This window comes from Ctenocephalides felis, unplaced genomic scaffold, assembly GCF_003426905.1.
Source record: "Ctenocephalides felis isolate EL2017-DRISC unplaced genomic scaffold, ASM342690v1 CF-g0.4_SCAFFOLD_00845, whole genome shotgun sequence".
NCBI classification, from domain to species: domain Eukaryota; kingdom Metazoa; phylum Arthropoda; class Insecta; order Siphonaptera; family Pulicidae; genus Ctenocephalides; species Ctenocephalides felis.
This window is the reverse complement of record NW_020536999.1, coordinates 90,934,498-90,959,872: the sequence shown is the minus strand read 5'-3', so window position 1 is coordinate 90,959,872 and position 25,375 is coordinate 90,934,498. Positions and strand designations below refer to the sequence as shown.

General features: G+C 31.0%; 1 protein-coding gene and 1 long non-coding RNA gene across 3 annotated transcripts in view; both read left to right on the top strand.

Annotated features, from left to right (window-relative positions):
* The first annotated feature begins 28 nt into the window (after positions 1 to 28).
* LOC113362998 (cohesin subunit SA-3-like) lies at positions 29 to 8,229 on the top strand. The gene is made up of 9 exons (XM_026605490.1): positions 29 to 101; positions 180 to 353; positions 426 to 629; positions 1,302 to 1,461; positions 1,988 to 2,115; positions 2,629 to 2,805; positions 5,773 to 5,972; positions 7,806 to 7,972; positions 8,075 to 8,229. Exons 1-9 carry the CDS (start codon positions 63 to 65, stop codon positions 8,227 to 8,229), a joined length of 1,404 nt encoding a protein of 467 aa, XP_026461275.1. The 5' UTR covers positions 29 to 62.
* A 6,669-nt stretch (positions 8,230 to 14,898) lies between these two features.
* The window catches only part of LOC113363586, a 22,823-nt gene continuing 12,346 nt past the window's right edge, over positions 14,899 to 25,375 (top strand). For both annotated transcript variants that reach the window (XR_003365921.1, XR_003365920.1), the window contains exons 1-5: positions 14,899 to 15,423; positions 16,507 to 16,600; positions 16,902 to 17,127; positions 22,509 to 22,873; positions 22,943 to 23,020. This is a non-coding gene — a long non-coding RNA (uncharacterized LOC113363586). The remainder of the gene's footprint in view (positions 15,424 to 16,506; positions 16,601 to 16,901; positions 17,128 to 22,508; positions 22,874 to 22,942; positions 23,021 to 25,375) is intronic.

The following is a 25,375-nucleotide window of genomic DNA, read 5'->3' as shown; positions in this document are numbered from 1 at the left end:
GTATTGCTGCAGATTGCGATGCCGCCATTAAGACCATCGTAGACAAATGCGCATTCGTATATATGGAGCCATATATTACATGGCTATTTATTGTGGATGGGGTACGAATTACATTTTTGTTATGTGTAGAAAGTTGTCAAACAATTGATCTCTTGATCAGAAATAATTTTTCTTTCTAGCAAATGGATCCAAAATGTGCCAAGAAAGATTTTCCTGAGATTATAAATTCCCTAAAAAAAATCTACATTTTCCAATATTTATATAATATAAATTATTTAAATATATGGGAAGATTTTTTAGAGGAATTTAAAGTCTTCAGGAATGGCGTTATTGAAAGGAATCTCCCTATCGAAGTATGTTAATTAGATCAAAGATTAAACATAACTAATTTAACTAATTTATACTCCTATCAAAATATCTTTTAGGGATCGATATACTGCCTGCTTTCTTACGGCGCTTATTTATCTTGGGCATTGATCGAAGTGAAAAAAATGGATTTAAATAATATGGTCGTTAATGCTATCGCTTGTATGGAACAAGCCGATATGTTAAAGTTAAAATTAAAAAATTACATTGAAATTTGCAAAGACATTGTACAAAATCTCACTCATAACGATCTCCAACAAGCTGTAAGTCGATTTGAAAAATTCAAAATTTTAAAGTAATACTAATTGTAAGGCGAATTTCAATATTGTTTTAAACTATATATGAACTACTTGCCTACCTTTCCACCTGTCTCCAACTTCTTCAACCTTCTACTTGTCAACAGTTTTACCTTGCTGCCTGTTTACTGTCCAACCTGTTAACCTGTCAACCTGTCAACCTGTTAACCTGTTCACAACTCTTCAGTTCACACGTCTACTTGTCTATCTGATTGCCTGTCTATGTATCCACCTGCTCACCTTCAAGTCTACTTGAAAACCAATTTACCTCTATCAGTCTGTTCATCAATGGGAATCGAATGCTTTTTGAGTAATTCAAATCGAATAATCGGTGCTCCGGGGTTGTCCGCCAAAAATAGTATCCTTATTAAATTTATTATCAATATTCATAAATAGTAGATTGGGCAATGATTTTTATTTTGTTCATAATTTTAACCATTTCTAGTAAAAATATTGATTGAAGTAACGCTTACTATGTCCAATCCAAGCCTAATCAAAAATGTATGGGAAAGCGTCATGTTAGGTTTGGACGACATGGCAAGCACTCGCGATTTTTGAACAATTACAACCTATTTTGGTTTTATCGAAGTTGCTGAAATATTTTTTGTACTTTTAATAAATTAATTTCTAACGTTTTAGGCCTTGTTTGCAATATGTACATTAGCCGCAAATTTCAATGTAGAACTGGCCGACCATAAGAACCCGATTCTACACGACTTGGTTTTAAAACTAAGCTCGGATGACGTTATGTTAATCAATAAGTATGCAGAAGAATATGTTTTCTTAAAACATTGGACAGGTAATAATTAGAATAAAATTAATTTAAATATTTCTTATTGAAGTGGAGCTTCTAATGCAAGTGCCAACAAGAAATGTTGAATAGAAAGAGACACAGAGCGAAAATTGTCTGAAGATGGTATAGATTATATGAAAATTTTGTAAATTGTCTGAAGATTTGTAATATATTTCTTTACTGGGAAAGTTTTTGAACATATTTTAATAGTTGGTTGTTTGATATCTGCTGTGATGCATGTTGATACACTTTTAAGCTTCAATTATAAATTGAAATGCCAAATGGAATTTTTCACTCGAAGATGCATCTAATACACGTACAACTCAACAATCACATTTATGTTTAGATTTTTGTTTATATGCATAACACAGTTTGTGTAAAAGAAAAGTTAATATGACTTTACTAGAAGACTTTTGTAATTATGTTATCGTTATTAATTATCTCATTGTAGAAAGGCACGAAGAAGATGAGAGCCCAAAGAAAAATTTTATTAGAAGATTTTGTAATTAATTATGTTATTATCTTATTGCAGGAACACACGAAGAAGATCAAGTCCAAATAAAGAAACGTCGTGAAGTCTTGGAGCGTTTTTGCAAACTTATTGAATTTGGTATCGTGCCAGTTACTAGCGCGTCCTTTGTTTTGAAGTATTATGTGAAGGTAAGGTTATAACAGTTATTCATTGCATATTGAAACTTCTTTCTATTCCACTTTGTAATTTACTGACTAGCTAACATCCTAATAATTACCCATCGAAGTCTCCAAAATCTTTCTGAAAGAAAGGCTTAAAAATTCAAAAGAAAACTATTAAGATCCAAGAGAATAAAGATCTTGCCATGCAAAGTATTCTATAGCTTTGCTATTCCCAAACCTGAAGGATTACCTTAGAATCCATAATTTGCCCTCAAAAACACCTGCATTTGACTTGACCATGGATTTAGTAGCTTTATGAACAAAACAGTGGATGTATTACGAGGACCTAGGATAATTAGTTAAAACAATGTAATACTATTAAATAGTAGTCTGCCTGAAGGCAGGTCCATGGCGTGATTTTGTTTATTATTCACATCACCGCTTTATGCATTTTCCTTACCATACTTATTAGTATATTGTGTATAAGTGTTGTGAGTAAGAAAATAGATCAATTTAATTCAACACTATTGTATTTTGCAGTGTGAAAAATGCTATGGAGATATCATAAAGAAAATGGTCGCCACGATGTGCAGCCTCAGCAGGACAAATTGCACCACGGTCATGTTCCTGACTTTGAAGGAAAATTATTTGCAGGTGGAAAGTTCATGTGCTGGCGATGTGGTTAATAAAACTATCGAAGGATTTGTGCAGCTAAAGGTATTTATTCTGTGTAATGTGTGTAATTTATGAAACGAACTAGTGGTGCATGGCATCGTGCCTTTAGGCAAATTGCTCGAACTTTCCGTACCGTAATGAAATATTCGAGAAATTTTAAACGTTTTCAAATATTTAATTATTACAAATACTGTAACTTTCATTATTTTTGCTATCTTGTTATATATGAGCAAATCTTAACATTAACAATCGTCATTTTATTTTGAATTCAATTTCAAAAAAATAGTTCCCTAATTAATTGGCACAAAATTGAAAAAGTGCTCCCGTATAGTCAGTCTTCTGTGCATTTGCAAATAATTCTGTGCGACATTTTCACTTATACTGTGCTTAGTTTGGCGGCATTTTCACATTTTTCAATAGGTTTCGTTTTCACAACATTGGAAATGTGCTCCAATACATAAACAGTCTAAACGCACTTGTGTAAACATTTGTACCAGAGTGGCGCTTAGACTGTGCTTAGACTGGGTCATTTTTTCAATTTATAATCCAAAATTACAAAAATATTTTATGAAAAATAAAAAAAGATGTAATATTTGTTTATCTCCAAAAGCAATTGTTTTGTCAATACAAGCAGAAAGTTTTTTATATCATTCAAATCGGACGCTTCTTAGTTCACTCAAAAAATGCTATTTTTTGCACGTTTAGCTTTGTATCTCCGAAATGGCGGGACCTGTCTTTGCCAAAAACGAATCACCTCTTTTCCCAATCATTACAAATTGAATGTTTTTTAGATCATTCAAATCGGATACTCCGTTCTCTCAAAAACTCGATTTCTATTTTCTGCACTCTTTGCTCCGTATCTCCGTAACGGCTGGACCTGCCTTTGCCAAAAACTAATCAGCACATCTCCCTATTAATAGGGATCGAATGTTTTTAAACCATTCAAATCGGTTGATCCGTGCGCCCGAAAACGTGGACGAAATAATGCGGACATACAAAACACACACACACCTACACACACATCAAAATTTTCTGAGAAATGCCAAAATGTTCAGAAACCTTCAAAACCTCTAAAAATGCAAAAAAATTATTATTTTCGATTTTTCAGAATTGAAGAACTTGATTTATATTCATATTTACTAATCTCTGGAAACATTTTTTTTTAATATTTATCTATGGTAACTCCAAACGTTTAACTTCTGGAGGTCCAATTAGAAGTATAATTTATTGTTTACTCCAATTCACTTTTTTTTTTTTTAACTTCCCGCAGGGCAAGTTATAGTAATCGCAAAAAAATCTAAAATGAACATTTTTATATTCTTTACGTTGCAAAACCTTCTGAACATTTTGGCATACCTTAGAAAAAATTAATGTATGTGTGTGTATGTATGTGTGTGTGCGGATACAAATTTTCGTCGACGATTTCGGGAACACGGATGAAGCGATTTGAATAATTGAAAAAACATTCGATTCGTATTGATAAGGAGACGTACGGATTAGTTTTTGGCGAAGGCAGGTCTAGCCGTTCCGAAGATATGGGGCAAAAAGTTCCAAAATTGGTAAATCAGTTTTTAAGAGAACGGAGCGTCCAATGTTAATAATTCAAAAACGTCTTACTTGTATTGATAAGATGAAGAACTGCAAGAATTTTCATGAAGGCAGGTCTAGCGGTTTCGGAGATCTAATGAAAAAAGTAAAAAAAATGCTATTTGGCGGTCAAAAATGATCATGAGACATATGCACATCAAATTATCAGATATTTTATATAGATTTTAACAATAAGTTTAAATTTTGTTTGCATTCCTATGGGTTCCGTATCAATGTTTATCCGTTAGACGCTTACGCGCTTCGATATTTCGCCTCTATGCAGTTAAAGCAGTACGATTGCTTTGAAAAAAGTTCAAAATTTCCAAAATATGTCAAAATAAAGAATACATTTTTTTTTCAAAAAACAATTTGTTTAAAAAAAGTAATTCTCTGTCAAATTTATAGTTTCTCAAAAATCTAATTTTTTCGAAGTAATGTTTTTTTCAAAAATGTTAATCGTTTTTTAAATAAAAATAATTTTTAGTACGGGAAGTTCCAGCAATTTGCCTTAATGCACGATGCCATGCGCCCCACTTGTTGGTTTTTGTATTCGTAAATAGTACTTTGCCAATTTTTACCACCTTTCGCAAAACCTCACAGGTTGGAACCGACGTATTGATTTTATTTTATTCTTTTTGAAGTAAAACTTCTTTAGGCGCGACTAGGGTATAAAACCGTCGTTGTATATGTACCGATATCAACAAGGAAATCGACATAGATAAATAAACATTTTAAAGTTACATCGTAGTACAAATCTTGATTTAATGAAAAATGCCAGTATCGGAAGAATATTTTACCTTGTTTTTTGAAAATATTAAAACAAATTATACATTTGTTTCTTGATAAGAAATTATTTCTATATTATTCGTAGTTTCTATAAATCTTTGTAGTTATTAAAATGGAAAATATTTTTAGGCAAGGCAGATATTACAACTGTTCAAAGAATAATAGTACATCGCCAGCAAAAAAGTAAAAAAATACAAGCCGTAAATGATTGTATGTTAATTTTAATTACATGAAGTTCTTCAAACACAATTATTAAATGATGAGTGAGTGAAGTTGCAAAAACAATATTTGTTTAGGCGTTGTTTAACAGAATCCACTGTGTGAACGAGAATATCATAGAATTTATTAATCAGCAATTACTTCATTTCTCTAATGAAGAACCGACAAACCGATCATGTCATATTTGAAGTATGACTTGAATTACATTATTGTTTTCAAATATTATACATATTTTTAATGCCATTATAGATATATAGATGTATAATGGCCGAGACTAATAAATGTGTGCATCACTAGTGTTACCATATTACTGATAAACATTATTCAAAATTGTTATACGATGTATTTATTTTTGCTTAAATGCCATCTTGTACAATAGCAAATAAGTTTTACTTCACTTTTTTTTATTTCACTCAGACTTTGGCCGCACATCTAGCAAAGTTCTTGGGCACAAACAAACTGAAAAATCGACAAGCAGTAGCAAAGCTGCACGAGGCTGGAATTTTGTTTGCGGTTGGACAAAGTGGTAGCCCGAATGTGCCTCCAGATCGCTTACCGTTTTTAGAAATATTAACCAAGTTTTCAGCAAAGCTTGACGAAGAGGATAGATCTTCTGTGTGAGTAATAAATATTTACTGTAATACCTGGGTAAAATGTACATTTCAATAAGTGATCTCTGTATAGAAGAGGAGATCCTTTACATTTTTCGTTATGTCTTAAGGGGGTATTCTACTGTAGAATTTTGAAAAAATCGAATTTTTTTTTCATATTTTCAAAGTTGAGTTATTCAAAAATATGTCATTAAAAGGATTTTTCAAAATTACTATTATTTCCTGAGTTATAGCCGTTTTAGTGACGTGGCCTCGGTTCGGGTCCGACCGAGTCTCAAAGCTTTGAACGCGTTTTTCTCGGAACTACTTTTTTCGAGCTGGCGGTAAGGATATCTCGAGTTCTAATGAACCAATTTACTTCAAATTTGGAGAGGATCTTCTCTATACATCGCTTTAACGCATAGACCTTTCCCAAAACTATAACTTTTCATTTAGTATTTTTAAAAAATTCGGAATTGTTAAAAAAAACATGAATTTTTTTTTTTTTCAAACTGCCGCCATTCAAACAAAAATTTCTTTTTTAACTTATCCAAGGTTCATACGATAGCGGCATCTATAATAATTAATAATCCATCTATTTTTTATGTTTCGGATCACCAGGAGGGTTGGAATCATGCACGCCAGGACACCCTCTTTTTTTTTGAGCCCCCACTTCGACTGCTCATAACTTTGTGAATTCTAATTTTTTTTTCTTTAATTATTTTTTTTATGTAATAATAAAATATCAATAAACAAATGATAAAAAAATTGATAGTAAAAATATTGATTCCTTTATACAGCGCTTCAAAAACCGGGCAAAATTCATGCTTCTACAGTAGAATACCCCCTTAAGGGGCAAAACCGCCTAAAAAAGGTGATTTTTTGGGAAATTATATTAAACAAAATGCTTCATCATTTCAAAATTTTAAGAACATATTTTACACATGTTTTAAGAATTCATAGTATACGTTTTGAAGAAAAAAATTAAATATTTTTTAAGTTATCGTCGATCTCCAACGGCGCGAAAAAAGGCCTTTCACTGCTGCAGTGATTCCAGCCTTCTACATGAATGAAATTTAAAAAAAAATTCTCGTTAAACTAGATAATATTGTCTGTAAAATGACCTACCATAAAAAAATAATCAAAAATTGACAAAACGGCGGCGTTTTAAAAAAAAGTCGAATTTTACCCAAAATTTTGGTCGTTTTTGGACTGCCAAAATTCGATTTTTGATCCGATCATTTTACGGAGAGCTATATATAGAACATGTAAAAAAAATTCGATAGTGATCGGATCATTTGTTTTTGAGTAATAACTGCAGCAAATTCGGAAAATGCTGTTTCGAGAAAAAGCATTTAAAGATAAAACGATCTTTGTACTATATACGTATATATACTCTTTAAATGGCTATGACTCAAAAACTATTCAAGATATCGATTTAAAAATTTTGTATGGTATTTTTAAAGGCATAGCCTATCTAAATTATGAAAAATTGAAAATTCGATTTTTTTTAAAATTTCACACTAGGTGTGCCCCTTAAGAAAAATTGCTAAAAGTGTGCAAATAATTGACTTGGTCAATGAATATTGAGATGCAGCAACTTTCAAAATGGTGGCAATAAATCCATACCAGTTATTTTCGACAAATAATAGTTCAAATTTTAAATAATCACGTGTATTTGCCATGTCGTCCTTACCTAACACAACGCTTTCTCATACATTTTTACTTATAATTAGGCTTGGATATGCACGGTGAGCATCACTAACTAGGCCCAAGTGATATTTTTCATTAAGCGAGTTGTGAAAAGATAAAAATTGAATTCTTCTATTATATTATCATCATCGTCCATTCTGGTTTCAGATTCAAGTACTTACAATCAAGGAGTGGAGTACCTTCGAGAATACCCTCAGGAGCCATATGGGCTCCATATAGGGATTATAGAAGGTCTCTTATCGGTTCCAAACCCCCTCTGCCCCTAAATACGGAGCAAAGGGCCAAGGAACCAAGCCAAAGGCCAAGACCTACAGGTATATGTTAACGTCAATATGTAAATTAATGTTTTGTATTATCATCTGCAATATATGTGGGTGGAATGATAGAGAATAGTAAGTTTTTTCTTATTCCCGAAGATGATGCAGCTGGTGAAACCTTTCCTTCTCCTACAACATCCATACAGAGGTCCGGGCATTCTATGGAGCGACCGCCCCTAAATACGGAGCAAAGGGCCAAGGAACCAAGCCAAAGGCCAAGACCTACCAGATATGTTAACGTCATATGTAATTAGTTTTGTATTACATCTCAGTAATGTGGGTAATGATACATTTCGTAAGTTTTTTCTTATTCGCAAGATGCCTGGTGGAACCTTTCCTTTTCCTACAACATCCATACAGAGGTTGCATTTTGGAGCGACCGCGAGGGGAAACAATCGGAGTATGGTATGTTTTAATATTCATTGACACATCAAAAATGTTACGAAACTTTGTGCTTCTTACGCAACCTCGTAACTCGATTTTGACGATTTTGAGTTTTAAAGTCGAAAAATCGGTGTGTGTGGTATTGTGTTGGTGTGGTGGATACAATTTCTGTCACATATTTAGGAGCACGGATCGATTTGATTTGAAATATTTAAAAAGCAATCGTTTACTATTGAGAAACGAAAAGAGCATCCGATTTGAATTATTCAAAAACATTCAACATGTATTGATGATGCGGCGAAAGCTTCCGATTCGAATGATTCAAAAAACATTTTGCAGTATGAAGAATCGATTAGTTTAGGAAAGCAAAAAATTTTTTGTCCATTTTTTTTTTTAATTTACCATTTTTTCACTGTTTAAATATGAAAAATGATTCGAATTTTAATTTTAATGCTAGCTAAAATTCTAAAACTCTCTTATATACTTCAAACAAATAAATTTAACTTTGCAAATTAGATTATATAATTCTTAGAGATATGAGATATAATCTTTTTTACTTCTATTTACTTTTTACATAAACATATATAAACGTCGTCGTCGAATTTATTCTTATATTTATAACACGAATAACGAATGTTACAGTATTTATAATAAGCTATTCGAAATCATTTATTATTTCTCGATTCGATTTAATTACGGAATGGGAAGTTTCGCCAATTCGCTTAAAGGCACGATGCCATGCACCTCTAATTATTATATTATTATTTTTGAAAAGCAAATATCACAGCAGGCAACAAAAATTAAACAATTATCTGGTCTGATCCTGATCACATCTCTATCTCACTATCACCAACTTTATCTAGACATGTTTCATGTTGCGCACCCGAAAACCCAAACTTACTTGGTTTAAATCGCTTTCTTTCAGTATATTAGGGCAACTTTTATTCTCACTTTTCATACGGAATCCAATTCTGGGGTTTTTCATCTCCGAACTAATTAAATATTTAGCTTCAGAAAAGAGCTATTCGAATCATTTTTTCCTTGTCCATATTTAAAAAACACATATTCTAACTGTCCCATGCATTTATCTGCTGGAACATTATCTTTCATCAAACAATTGGAAACTTTTTGATATGGCTTCGTCTTCCTCAAACTACAACACACACTAGACACAAACTTTCAATGCAATCGACGGTTTAGGTATTCAGCTTATGAATAAACTTCTACTTCTACTTCAATCTCCGAAACTTAGACAGCAAAAAACTTCATGCTCTCTTAGTTAGACTTTTTAAAGAATTAGCTTTTTATGACACTACTGAATTTTCTCAATTTGATTACAATAACTATTTTCTTGCATAATCCTTATCATTTATCTATATAGTCTGACCATTTGATCGCCTGTACAACCATGTTTTTTTATTGCTATTTTATTAATTCAATTTTTACGGTTTTGAATGAGTATAACTTTCAACCTTGTGCAAGAATTTTGAGCTTGACTCCTGGTCAAATAGACTTTAATATGATGACCTTAATTATGAATCAGTTCTTTTTTTCAGAAGCGAAATTCGTGCAGCTATTATGATTATTAAAAAATTATTATCCTTTTAATATTAATTATTTTGACAATTAGCTTGACAAGAGTCTGAAATAATATCTATTATTATTAATTACGGCTTGCTTATGATTAAATAAATAAATAAACTAATAGGGTGTATGGCATCGTGCTTTAAGGCAAATTGCTAGAATTTCCCGTACCGTACGAAATGTTCGAGGAATATTGAATGTTTTCAAATAGATTATTATAAATATTGAAACATTGTCTAATATTTATAGAATTATATAAACTGAATTGCAAAGATGAAATTATTTGTTTAAAGTAATATAGAACTTTAGTCAGAATTAAAATAAAATTTGAATTATTTTCCATATAGGGAAAAATTTGAAACAATTTTTTTTTTCCAAAATCAATTATTTTTGTTAGACAAGCAGAAAGTTCTTTGAATCATTTAAATCGGACGCTTAGTTCTTTCAAAACTGCCATTTTGTACACATTTAGCTCCGTATCTTCGAAATGGCTGGACGTGCCTTTTCCAAGAACTAATCAGCACATCTCCCTATTGATAGGAATCGAATGTTTTTTGAACCATTCAAATCGGTGATCCGTGCGCCCGAAAAAATGCGGACACACATGCACACACAAAACACACATGCATACACATCTGTATTCTGATTTTTTCTGAATTATGCCAAATGAAATGAAGATAATAATAATTCCATTGTTGGTTCTGAAGGTACACGTACAACTGGTGAACGCCCCGCCACGCCAATGACAAGAACACCACAGAGATCCCCAAGCCGCGCTCCCATTAGGATTATAATAAGTATATTTTAATATTAATTGACTTATTGTGCAATAAATACGTTAATGTTAGTGTAAAGATAAAGATAATAACAATTATATTCTTGTTCTGAAGCTCCGGCCAGTGAACCCTCGGAGCCGCGATCGCCCCCAACACGTGGCAGAATATTAAGTGCTGGCCATCTTGGTATGTTTTAATATTAATTTGAAAGTTATTATCTAACAAATACGATCATGTTACATAACGTGTGTAAAGTAAGTGTGAAGATAAAGATAATTATAATTTCCTTGTTGGTCTAGAGCAGTGATTCCCAAACTTCTTTTACTTACTATCACGTGGCCTGGCCTGGCCTGGCCGATTTTTTATTATACGACGCGTTAGTTAATGTATTGCGTAATCATTAACTGGCTTGCTAATCTGTGTTATCACTAATAATAAGAATGATGATAGATTCACAATTTTGATTTAAGTCAGCATAAAATTATGATTCAGGACCGACAGTGACAAAGTCGGCATCTAAAGAAATTGAAATATTTTTTTTTAAAATGGGATTTGTAGTATTGTTAACTAATGTATTACAAAATTGTATATATATATATCATATATGTTTCGATAATTTTGACTAAAATATTATCTTCATATATTTCAGTGTCAATGTTAATTGTTTATTATATATATGATTTATAATATTCTTTTTTACTTTTGTGCTGTTAGCGCCCCCTACAGAGACGTCTAGGTATGTTATAATGATAAGTGAACGTTAATACGTAATAAGAACGTTGATGTTACAAAACAACTATAATATCAGTGGGAAAACCTCAAGGCAAATTGCTGGAACTTTCCGTACCATTTTTTTTTTAAAAAAGATTAACATTTTGAAAATCATTTACTCTGAAAAAATTAGATTTTTGAGATACTATAAATTATAACATTTCAATAGTATTATATGTCACCTACGTTCTCTTAGCATCACCATCAATTGGTACATTTCTATCTTTACCGAATTCCATGTCTATTTCAAACCTTCACTGTAAAAGAAAATTGTATTTAATAACTTCATCATAATAATGATAAAAACGATATAAACTTTATTTTATTCAGAATGAAACATCCCATTTAATTGCTGAAGAGCTTTCCATTTATTTTGAGAGTCAACCAAGAATTGCAGCAGCAGCAGCTTCGCAGCAGAGATAATGTGGCCTCCAAAACTCTGCCCTAGACAATGACACCTTCAAATTCATTTGTCCTCACTGAAATAAATGAATTATTTATTTCATTATTTGTCCTCACTGAAAATAAATGAATTATTTATTTCATTAGCAGAGATATGTGGCCTCCAAAACTATGCCTAGACAATGACACCTTCGAATTCATTTGTCATTTATTTCATTCAACATTTCAGTAAATGTCAATTTCAAAAATGAATTATTATTATTTCTTTCAACATTTCAAATTATTTGTTAGAAATCAACATTTCAGTAAATGTCAATTTCAATAAATGAATTATTATTCTCATTCAACATTTCAAATTATTTTGTTAGAAATCAACATTCAAATGTCATTCAACATTTTCAAATTATTTTGTTAGAAATCAACATTTCAGTAAATGTCAATTTCAATAAATGAATTATTTATTCTCATTCAACATTTTCAAATTTTTTTGTTGGAAATCAACATTTCAGTAATTAAATAAAAATTGAAGTTTTAAATAAAATTTATGTTTAAAATGAATGTAGAAATAAAAATTTTATGAATTAATTGTAATAACAATTATGGTATGTAAAATATTGCAATAAATATGAAAAATTACTTGTAATGTTTTTCCCTATAATTTGTTGCAAAATTTTATAATCAAGTATATAATTGTAAACTATTTTATGATTACTAACCTGATTAAGCCCTTTGCAGAGCGCGATGATGTTGCAACTTTTTGTCTGAGCCCTTTTCATCTTTTAATCTTTACTGAATTCCATTGTTTACTTCAAAGCCTTCATTGAAAAAGAAAATTGTGTTTAATAACTCATAATAATAAGAATAAAACGATGAAAATTTCATTTTATTTTGAATAAAATATTGAATTTATCTGTGTATCTACCTACAAGCACGAGAGCCTTCCATTTATTTTGATAGTCGACCAAGAATTGCTGCAGCAGCAGCAGCAGCAACAATACCTCAGCTAATAATATGTTTTTCCAATATTCTTTGTTTTGCATTGCCCTCATCCTCTGTAAAAAAAATTATTTATTACATAATTATTCAAATTATATAAAAAATAACTGATAAAATGTCTAAATCATTTATATTACTTGATTACAATACTCGAGTAAATTAAATTTGTAATATAAATTTATCACTGATAAATTTTTTAAATATTATCAAGCAATTTATTTGTAACTTACCTATATTTGATTCCAAGTCTTTGATTAGGTGGTTGCCATTTACTAGTAATCCTAGGATTTGTCATCATGCATTCTCTAATTTGTCTGGATTTCTTCCAACAGTTCTCGCCTTGAAGTGTTCAGTTATGCCAATCCATCTGCACCAAAGCCAATTATTATTTGGTACGGGAAGTTCCAGCAATTTGCCTTAAGGCACGATGCCTTAATTGCCCTAAAAGACAAAATTACACTTACAGCTAGTTATGCTTTCTTCTTACTTGTGTATTTGCTCACCAAAGGCTAGATAAATTAAATAGAATTTTATTTATGTGGTAGGAAGCAACAGAAATAGGAATTCTATTCTTTAAAAACAAATGAACCGATTTAAAGGCAAATGAACTTTTGGTTCACACTATGAAAATATCATTTTTCTTCTCAAATAGCAATCTCCTATATATATATATATATATATATATATATATATATATATTATGTAGAGTAGTTTCGAACAAGAATCCCAAAATAATAAAAAAATAAAAAAACAAGAAGTTTTAATAAACAATTTCTTTATTTAATTATTTGTTTACTGTCGACGTTTCGGAACTAGGTACGTTCCATCTTCAGGACATCTGTCAAGAAACATGATCTTGATGAGATTTTAGCAAACAATATGTTTAGGAAAAGAAAATAGATTTTTCTTACATAATAAATTAATTGCAAAAAAAATATATATACTATATATATAATAATGTACAGAAATATGATAATATGAAGAAAATGAAAATGATAAAAATTATAAAAATGATAAAAATAAATGAGTGGATTATCAGAACAGGAAATTAAAAGTCATATTGTCATATTGATAAATCATACAGTACTGATGTATCTAGATCATACCCAACAGCTAAAGCGATATTAGGAGCACAAGCATAATGTCTTCCTCCTCATATCAGGCGTCATAGTAAAGTAATGATCTTTTGTTTTTTATTAATTTGAAAAGGTTTTCAGCATAATATTCGGCATTGTGAGTGAATGGTTTTCGAGGTTATGTTGAAACATTTCAATTTGCCATTGAAATAGTGCATATGTTCATTAATTATTGCATTGAAAAGTATGCAAAAGTGATTAGGAAAGCCCTTAAACAATACCAAAACGATTAATATAGTGAATGTTGTGTTTTTGCGCCAAATTAGTCATTAGAATCCTCATTAGAATACTAGGGTCCGTTCGTATTCCAGTGCTTCACACTTTTTGCATCTATTTGGTGAATAACTGAATTAGTGACGAATATAAATAAATAAATGTGAATATAAAGTAATGATCTTTTGTTTTTTATTAATTTGAAAAGGTTTTCAGCATAATATTCGGCATTGTGAGTGAATGGTTTTCGAGGTTATGTTGAAACATTTCAATTTGCCATTGAAATAGTGAATATGTTCATTAATTATTCTCTATAGTCCTTTAAAAAGAATTTCCAATAAGTCGCCCAGCGTTCCAAGAATGTATCTTTGTATTTTTCAGGAAATTGTATGTTTGATATTCGGTTTTCTATTAGTGCATATTTGGTTTTGTATAATGTTGCTGATTTTGTAAAGAAACTAGTTACGTTTTAAAGGAGTCATTAAATAACAAAAAATTACGATTGCCAGAACACCCATACACACTGAAGTTTGCTCCGGTGTTGACCATAACCTGTCAAAATTTCAGCAGTGTTGCTTTCTGCAAATGCACATGCATGCATGTTGCATGCCTTGTACAATCTGTTCTGTCACTTCTGTCACTTTTGTCTAATGTCTAAGCCGCCGTCTAACCTACAACAAGTATTCGTAAATGTAAAATTATTATTTCTGTGTTCAACAGATTCTGTATATAATTTCTTCGCGTGTTTCTTTTTATACCATAAAGTTTGGTTCTTCATCACGGATAATATTAATAAAATCAGTGCTAATATATATAAAAGGACGCCGATTTTTTCGCCGTGAAGAAAGTTGATAAAAAGTTTCAAAAATGGTTGAACCTTAAAACTATTCACGCTAAAAACAAGAATTGAATACGCTCAAGCTCAACAATAGAGCAGCAATACTTATTATTGGTGAATTGAGTGAATGCACGCAGATTTCATTTGAGAAGAAGTTAGGCGCACGAGGCTCCAGAGTTTGTCATCGCTGTTATTCGTGTTACTGGGGCTCATCTGAGAATTGGAGCACACCTGGCACAGAAGGCTATGTCGCACCTTATACAATAACAACACAAGACACTGTCATACAAGGGTTTGGAGCACCGGAGTGGCGTGAAAGCGGTATTTACGACAATTGTAACTTGTAAGGTAAGGTACGAATAGAATAAGTTAATTAATGTACATGTTATTTAGCATATGTCACGTTTAAATGCTCTTACGAATATTGGTACCCTATCACTGTCTAGGTCGGTAGATTCAAATCCAGCATTAGATGTAAAGTTACCAGAGATCACGTTACCCAAGTTCAACGGTGATTATAGTGAGTGGACCCAATTTATTAGATCTTTATAACTCGTTAATTCACAATAACACAAAGTTGCTGCAAGTCCAAAAGTTGCATTCTCTAAAGGGAGCTCTACTATCGTCTGCTGCAAAACTAATATCATCTTTAAGCGTAACAAATGAGATTTACACTGAGGACGGCCTATGAGCTACTGTGTAAGACTTATGACATTAAATTTTAAATACTGAATTCCCATTTGCAGCAGATCGACAACATATCACAGATACACAAAGGAACAGGCACAAAGTGCGAGGCAACAAATACGTGCTCTTTCAACTGTATATGAACCAACTAAACATTAGGATCTTATTCTGTTGTATATGCTGAACAAGAAGCTTGACAGCCATACACGCATGGCATGGCATGGAATTTGTCCAGGAATGGAAAGTTCTTCTAACGGTAAATCAATTTTTTTCCTTTCTGGAGCTGCGGGTTTGTGCCTTAGAGAACTCATTCAAATTAGGAAGTAGACCCATTCAGGGAAATTCTAAAATGGTTCATGTTAGTACAGTGAAAAGGGTAGTATCTCCGTGTTGTTGTTGTAAGGGAAGTCATCCATTGTACAAATGTTCCAAGTTTAAGGAGTTGGAGATTTCAGGGCGCAAGGATCTGGTGTTAAAGCATTCACTGTGCACTCGTTGTTTACTTCCTGGACATGATGCTAAGAGTGTAGTTTTAAAGGTGCTTGCTATAGATGTAAAGAGCCCCACAACACTTTAATTCATGATGAAATAGTTCTTCGTCACCATCAACTAGCCAACTCTCAATTCTGGCAACAATATTCTTTTAGCTAGTCACAATACATACAAACTTTTCTTTCCACAGTCTCTCGATATGAATGAATTTGATAGTTATATATCTATTATTAGTATTATACTATTTTGCAGATTTTACCTGAAGCCAAGTACATTGAATTGTTACTCATTTGTATTTAGAAGACTATTGGAATCCTGAGAAGCGTATCAGAAATTTGAAGTTAAGGTAATTATACTATTATTTTGTTGTATGGTTTCATTTGGTTGTAGTTAATAAAATCATATAGATCTTAAAAATATTACACTTATTTCACAAATTTTGTAAATATGTATTATTTAAAGAAATTGGGATTGATTTGATTATTGTTTTACATTATATAATATTTAGTACATTTATTCACTGAACAACCTGTGTCTCTTCAGCACATCAGGCTACTGGCAATTTATATGCATTTGGATTGAGTATTTGTGAATAAAAATTAATTTGATTTATTATATTGATTTATAATAATAATTATTTCTTTCAGATGTTTGTCCAATTGGCGTCATGTTAATACTTTAAATCTCTTTGGAGTCTTGCAAACTGATATTTGTTCAAATTTCAATTGCTGTAGTGTTTATTAGAAAATAGTATTATTACGATGTTAAAGTTTTGTGTGTGAAGTGATTTTTGTGATACATTCCAAGGAGTTTTTATTATCGGAGTATGGATGCTGACTTCCAGCTAATCAAGAATGATTGTAAGGCGCTGTGGTAAGTGATATTTATTTAAATGGCATGCTCATATATAATACAATCACACCAAATTAATAATATGAATTGATTTCAAGCAGTGAAGCCAATAACACGTATTTATTTCAATTTAATCATGTTTACGCTATTGTCTTATAATGTTATTTATAGCTGATAACATTGGCATATTTCCATTACATGTAAATGATTCCTAATTTCTCTAAAAGTTTTCACGCTTCTATTAAGTTAGTTTCATACAAATTAGTTTTCTTTTATGAATTTGTTAAGGAATTCGCGATTTAGCCTTTTATTTTGATACTTTCTTGCAAATTGGTTTCTTTTTATGAATTAGTTAAATGTTTTAAATATCTGTGCGCCTTCTCTATTCATTCAGTATTTGTTTATTTCACAATAATATTACTGAGTAGTTATTAATTAAACAATAGACCCAATATTAGTATTTGCTTCGATTAAATTGTTTTCAAATTTTATATTAGAACGCATTTGCATGCATGTTTTTCATAACATACGTTTAAAATTAGATTGAATGACTTTGATTACTACTTTGATCATTTAATTAACTTCCCGTAGGGTAGTTATAATAATGGGCCGAACATCGGAAATGAAAATTTTTGCATTTTTCGACGTTTTGGAGGTTTCTGAACATTTTAAGGCATACCTCAGAAAACTAATGGATGTGTGTGTGGGTGTGTGTGTGTTTCGTATGTCCGCATTTTTTTGTCCACGTTTTCGGGCGCACGGATCAACCGATTTGAATGGTTTAAAAAACATTCGATTTCTATTGATAGGGAGATGTGCTGATTAGTTTTTGGCGAAGGCAGGTCAATCCGTTACGGAGATATTAAGCAAAGAGTGCAGAAAATAGAAATCGAGTTTTTGAGAGAACGGATCATCTAATTTGTATGATCCAAAAAACATTCAGTTCGTAATGACGAGGAAAAGTGGTTATTAGTTTTTGGCAAAGGTAGGCCTAGCGGTTTCGGAGATACAAAGCTAAATGTTAAAAAAAATGACAGTTTTTGAGCGAACTAAGTGTCCGATTTGAATGATTCAAAGAACTTTCTGCTTGTTTCAACAAAATAATTGCTTTTTCAAAAAAAAAATTGTTTCTAATATTTTTTTTCAAAAAATATTTTTGTAATTTTGGATTAAAAATTCAAAAAATTACCCAGGCTAAGCACATTCTAAGCGCCACTCTGGTGCAAATGTTTACCCAAGTGCGTTTAGACTGTTTATGTACTGGAGCACTTTTACAATTCGAATTTTGTGAAAACTATTGAAAAATGTGAAAATGCCGTCAAGCTAAGCACAGTATAAGTGAAAAGGTCGCACAGAATTATTTACATTAGACTGTGTGTGACTATACGGGAGCACTTTTTCAATTTTGTGTAAATTAGGCAACTATTTTTTTTTTTGAAATTGAATTCGAAATGAAATGACGAACGATTGTTAATGTTCTGGAGATAAATTGATTTATGGTTCACATTTGATTTTGATTGCTCAGATATGACAAGATAGCAAAAATAATGAAAGTTACAGTATTTGTAATAATATATTTGAAAACGTTTAAAATTTCTCGAATATTTCATTACGGTACGGGAAGTTTCAGCAATTTGCTTTAAGGCACGATGCCATACACCTCTAGTTTACTTTTGTCTGTTAAAGATCTATAAATGCATTCGCAACAATTTGTTGTACAAAACTTCACTTTAAATGCAGAATAATTGGAATGTTACATAATTCCACATCTGTAGATAATAATCTGTCCGAATTTATAAAGCAAATCAAACAAAAGAACCGGTTTCATACATTTATATTCAATTCAACATTTACAGTCCGTTTACAATACATCACACTTTATGCAATCTTTAATCTTTATTAAATGCACGTAAATTATTTGTGTATATTTGTAGTAATTATTGAATTAAATATATGAATGTAAATATGATTAATTGATGGAACTTATCATTTGCGAGCAATCAAATCTTTAATTAAAATGTTTCATGTTTCGACGATGATGATTCATGACGAACAAATTTAATTTTGCCTTAAAAATTATCTTATTTATCAATTTTTATATGAAAGTAGTTGACTTTTTAGTATTGTTATAAAAATTAATTTATTGAACAATTTTACGAAACATCTGATCATGCTAAAATACATATCATTGTCAGTGATGTGATTCGATTGATAAATTTGAAAATAAAATCAGTTTTTATGAAATTTACTTTATAAAATGGCTACTATTTTCAATTATTTGACAGTCGATTTACTTTTGCTATTAAAAAACGTGCAGGTAATTTAATTTTAAAAATATTTTATCAAATTAATTTTTATATTCCGACCTAAACAATATGACTTAATAATGAAAATTTCATAATTTAACAATTTCTTTATATCATACTTGACAATTTATTCGTCAATTATTTTATCAGCGAATAAAATAGTTAATTACAAATTATAGCCATAAAAATAATCAATTCCTCGAATGTATATTATTATCTACCTGAAATAATTTAAATAATTTTTGATTTCAATTAAGATTTTGCAATGTTCATAATTTTAATGTTATTTAATGGATTTCAATGATTCTGCATTTTTAATCAGTTCCAACATAGTTTTTAATTACTTGCAATTTATTACCGTAGTCCGAGAAAAACCTCGGACAATTAAAATGATTTAACAATAAATATTTTGTTATTTAACATATATTTTCTCATCTTATATTTGATCATTGATTTCTAGATTATTATTTTCCAATCCGTTTTAGACGATTTTTATAACGAAGATGAAACCATTTGTCGTCTAGCTTATTAGGAAACAATAGCATGAATCCTGTATATATTTTGTTTTGAAATAAAAATAAAATGTTAACTTCAATAAGCTATTTAGTAAATGAAATCTTTTCTTACCGAAGTAGGTATTTCGTATTCCGCCTCTGAAAGTTGATCGCAAACTAAACTTCCCTGGCAAATGGTTCAGAATCTGAACAAAAGTTTTTTTTTATAGTACTGATCTATTAAATAATGATTTTAAAATTTGTTTATTCTGAATTTCTAATGTCTTTTTTATCTAAACAAATTTTAGAACTTTTATTTAATAGATCAGTATCATTGAAATCTTTTATTGTAGCAACATACTGAAATTTGAAACATATTAATTCATCGGAAGAAACGCGTTTTAATTTGTTCAATAATAATGTCGATTACTCGATCGAATATATTCACTTTGAACAAACTTTCAATATCCTGAATATGAATTTGCAAATCTTGTCAAAGTAGCGTATTACCTTCCTCTGACGAGTTTTAAAAAATTCATGATTGATAAATCATTTTTCTACTAACTACACTATTTGCGTCTAATTTGAAATTTCCAAATTTATGCCAATATCTTTCTAATTCTTAACAATTTTTTTTTTAAATGTTTATAGCATTTGAAAGATTGGTGGCTTTAGATTATAGAACTATAGATGTGGCGTCGATAGTAGTAGAATATTACTGTTTGTTAGGTTTGATTGATTTTTCGAAGGACCAATGATTTGTTGTAAAACACTTTATTTGTAATATTAATTACGTGTTTATTAACTTCCCGAAGGAGAAGTTTATGTTTTCATCAAAAGATCCGATTTGCTAATTTTATGTTTTCTCGACGTTTCAAGCCATTCTGAATCGAATGAGACCAAATTTGGAAAAAGTATGTGTGTGTGTGTGCGCGCGTGTGTGTGAACAAATTTTTTGCCGTAAATCAATGTTTTTTCAAAAACGGCTGGACCGATTTCCAAAATTTAAAAGCCATTCGATGTATCTCGATGACGACTAGGGTTTTTGAGTTTTGTGCGACGATCGTCCAGGCCGCTTCTTTGTAAATCGCAGAAAAGTGAAAACTTTTTCGTCCACGTTTAGCCCGCAATTCTGAATCGATTTCGAAAATTCAAAAATCGTTTGTAGGTATTGGTTGGGAATCGTGCTGATTAGTTTTTGGTATAGATCGGCCGGGCCGTTTTCTTGTAATAAAGTTAAAAAAAAAAAAAATACGACGATTTTTATAATTTTTTTTTGGCGGTACATACCATCATCTTCTAGATCATACTAAGATATTACGGCCCTACGACTATCGGTTTAACTTTAAAAATTCGTCAAAGTTTGCAAGACCTTTAATCGACGTTTGATCAAAAACGCCTGAACTGATTTTAGAAATTTAAGTCATTCGATGTATCTCAATGAGCACTATAGTTGGTCAGTTTTGTGAGACGATCTTCCAAGCCGTTTCTTTGTAATTTGAAAAAAAATGTTAAACTTTTCGTCCACATTTAAGCTCATTCTACCGAATCGATTAAAAAAAAAACTGTTCGAAAGATATTAGTTGGGAATGATACTGATTAGTTTTTGGTGAAAATCTACCGAGCCGTTTCCTTGTAATTAACCGTTGAAAAAAATATTAAGCCGATTTTTATGGAACTTTTTAGGGCGATATATACTATGGTCTTATGGATCTTACTGAATTATTATGGCCTTACTAGTAGTTGAATTTTAAAAATTCATCAAAGTTTGAGAAAATGAGTAGTTTTTTTGACGTTCGTTAAAATTAAAATTAGACGATTTACTTGGTATAACGCTAGAGTACTTGATCTCAATGTACATCTAAACCATTAAGTCCTACCGAAACTGGTTCAATTATAAAAGTTATTAATTTTTGAAAATTTGCTTTTAGAAAATACTCGAGTTAACGTGTTTGTTCGTTTTCAATTATGTGTAATAAATCTACTCGGAATACGTTTAATCGCTCATAAATTAATTTATATAGTCGATTATTTACACATATCAGAAAGTTCATGTAACTTGCCTCAAGGCAAAATACCAATACCAACTAGTTTTTATTACAACTACAAATTATATTTGTATTTACAATGTTTTCAAAGTTTAATTTTTGTATTGATTGATTTTATTTTATAATAATTTTTTATTTAGATATTTGATTTGTTTCTATATCAATATATCGGATGCTGTGATTTTGGTGTGAACAATTACAATGGAAAACCAATAATAAAATAATTGTAGTTTGCAAACTTCTTTTTATGCGAAATATGTACATTTTGGATTTCAACAAAACGGAGTTTTAAAGCAAGAATGGCATCAGAGAATGTCCTGCACATTCCGTCTTTTTATATTATGTCCAAAATAATTAAAAATTCGTAAACGATTCAAAGTGATTAGTTAAAGAATATATCAGTATCATAAAGAATCAGTTAGTCTGTTTTTATCCTTCTGCATGAACGGTTGTGTTATTATTTACATAAACTTTTATTATAAATTCTACAGAAAAAGTTCCTTTATATGTCGATTGAAATATAAAAATAATTATAATATGATTTTACGTTGCAGTTTGCCGACAGACAGAAGCTCAAACAACATGATAATGGCGCTGGTTCTTTCGGAAGCCGATCGGCCATTATGCAATTCTGCGTACAGAGAAGGACAACTATGTCATGTGCGAGTGCGCTCGAGTACTATTTCGCACTCTGTTCCACGCATAGGAGTTAATGCGCAAGACAAGGACAAAGATATGTCGCAGGCGTAGGCCACGCCCATCACCGCCCATCACCTATCACCTAGTTGCTCTCCCCACCACTCGAATCGGCCTGCCTGCCATTGCGAGAGGATATCATTTCGTTTTCGACTGCGGCGGTGTACGGTGTACGGCTAGAAGGGTCTCGGCGAAATGGACGTAGCCGAGACCGGCTTGTTGCGTGAGTTCAACATGGTTACGAATTGAATTCAGTTTAATAGTGCGATAATTTTATACCTATTATTTCAAGTGTTTGTAATTGTGCCCTTATCAAGTCTAATTTACATGAGAAATTGGAACTGATGCAGCACCGTTTACAGGAGAAAAGGTCAGTGATACATATTTTTGTATTAATTTCAAGGTTTTCGAGTTGATTTTGTGGGTACCGATACCGAATTTCCGTAATACGAGATCTTGTAGTTTTATTTTCAGTTTTGATCATTTTGGCTTTTCATTATACAAAATGAATTAATTGCGTGGACGCATTACTGCGGCTTCCGAGTACATTTTGATTTATATCACTAGAATTTTATGAATCATTTGAAATCATCCATCCATTTACACTTTCAAATATTAGTTTAAAGTAGACTGCGTTGCTTAATAGATTTTGCAAGACAAATGGGGCGGCAATGGGTCAGTGGTTAGGATTTTTTCTTTCTTATTAACACAGCTCTTAGATTCTTAAAATTATTTTGCTACTGGTACATATTTGAATCACCAGTTTAGTTTTTTATAAATTTGTACATCGTTTTAACATATAATTAACCCTCCGTCGGTCGGAGTGATCCGGCCAGACTTTTTTCGGCTTCAATTAAAAAAAAAGAACACTTCTAGTAATCCTATAGACTTGAAATTTCTTGACTTTTCCTAAAATTTCATTAGCTGTCGATCAATAAAAAAATCAGGAAGAAAAAAATGTACTTTGAATTTTTTTTCGAAGCGATCGCGGTGGGCGAGATGGAATATCGGAGCGAGTATGTGCGCCGCGTCGGAGTTTTTACGGTTAAACTGTATAAATTTTGATACTTTATCCATAACAATGTGAACAAAGTTTGTACTTATTATTGAAATCTGTATAAAATTTTGGAATACAAATGATTTATTGATTTTTTTATTGATTTTTATTGGATCTCGGAATCACTGGACCTGTCAATATTTGACAAATAATTTATTCAATACAAGTTCTAAAACAGTGTTGTAATATATAATAATTAATTCAAAATAAATAATTTTTCCCGAAATATTTGTCGACGATGTCGGTAATGATTGAAATGATTAAGAAAACAGTCGTCTTGAATTGATAAGGAGACGTCCTGATTAGTTTTTGGCACAGACAGGTCCAGCCGTTTTGATGGTACGGGGCAAAAAGTGCCAAATATGGCACTTCATTTTTTGAGAGAACTGAGCGGCGTATGATTTCAATGATTTAAAAAATGTAAAGAAGTATTTATATTTATAATGTTTAAAAATGTGAAGCAAGTGTTGGTCAACGCAAACATCAAATGAATTAAATAAAATCGTTATTTGAATAAAGAAGCATGATAAAATTTTATAAATACAGGTATGTTCAATGATTATTGGAAACGCGTATACGATTAAAAGAAAGATTGTAATTTTTTTTGTTAGAGTTTTATAATGGCGAGATAAATAACGGTATTCATTGTTTATGAAGTTATATAAATTATTACAGAATAAACCTGATGATGGAACGTATCTATTTCGAACGTCGTTATTAATATATCTTAAAAAAACAAATTGTTTTTTATTATTGGATTTACTGTTTGGAAAAGAAACAATCAATATATTGAAAAATCCAGGACTTATCTATTGAATATATATATATATATATATATATATATATATATATATATATTATATAAAAATAAATTTTTTTTAGTAAAACATCAAATACGAACAAATAGTCCGATGAAACAATTCAGAATATTAGAATATATACAGAAAGCTAATTAACTAATAAATATAATAATTTAATACTAATGATTAGTGAAAATAAACATACCATCCTAATATACTTTCTACAATCGAATAAAAAAATCATTGTTCATTATTATTTCTTGGTTAAATATATTTCTTACTTGTTCAGCAGGTATGCCCGATACAAGCTATACTATTAAATGAGCACATTTGGTTTGTCATCATGCTGCCCAAGAGATACAGTAGTTGCTGTTAAAGTACTTCATCAAACCCGATATTGGTTTCAATGGCACTTTTGTAGATGGTGTGTGGTGAGTGATACTCTCTTCAGCATGCTCGTCTTCTAGAGCATGGGTCGGCAAGCTTTTAACTGTATGGTGCCAAGCCACTCTACCAATATGATTTAGAGTGCCACTTAATTTGAAATATATAGTTAGGTTCTAGGGGAGAAGAATTATAACCAAATTTTATCTTTAACATTTTTATTAAAAAATAACAAGAATTTTCTAATATAAACTTGCTGGATTACCCCTAGGCCCGTTTAGGCCCGGGCCTGGGGCGGCAGTTTTTCAAAATGTAAATATTTTAAACTCGATGAAATGACACGACAATTCATTTCAAGGATAGATCCTGAAATTTTTTTGTAAATTTAGAGATCATTTTCGATGAAATAGAACGTAATGCGTATTCTAATCAAATTTATTATTCGTGGGTGCCGCATTGATATTTTCTTGATGTATCATATTTA

Bases quoted from the DNA above. Each gene is read 5' to 3' on its own strand.
- LOC113362998 (XM_026605490.1), top strand. From the start codon at position 63: ATGGAGCCATATATTACATGGCTATTTATTGTGGATGGG. The intron at 630-1,301 runs GTAAGTCGATTT...CTAACGTTTTAG, and splicing joins ATAACGATCTCCAACAAGCT to GCCTTGTTTGCAATATGTAC. The intron at 5,973-7,805 runs GTGAGTAATAAA...TTCTGGTTTCAG, and splicing joins GAAGAGGATAGATCTTCTGT to ATTCAAGTACTTACAATCAA.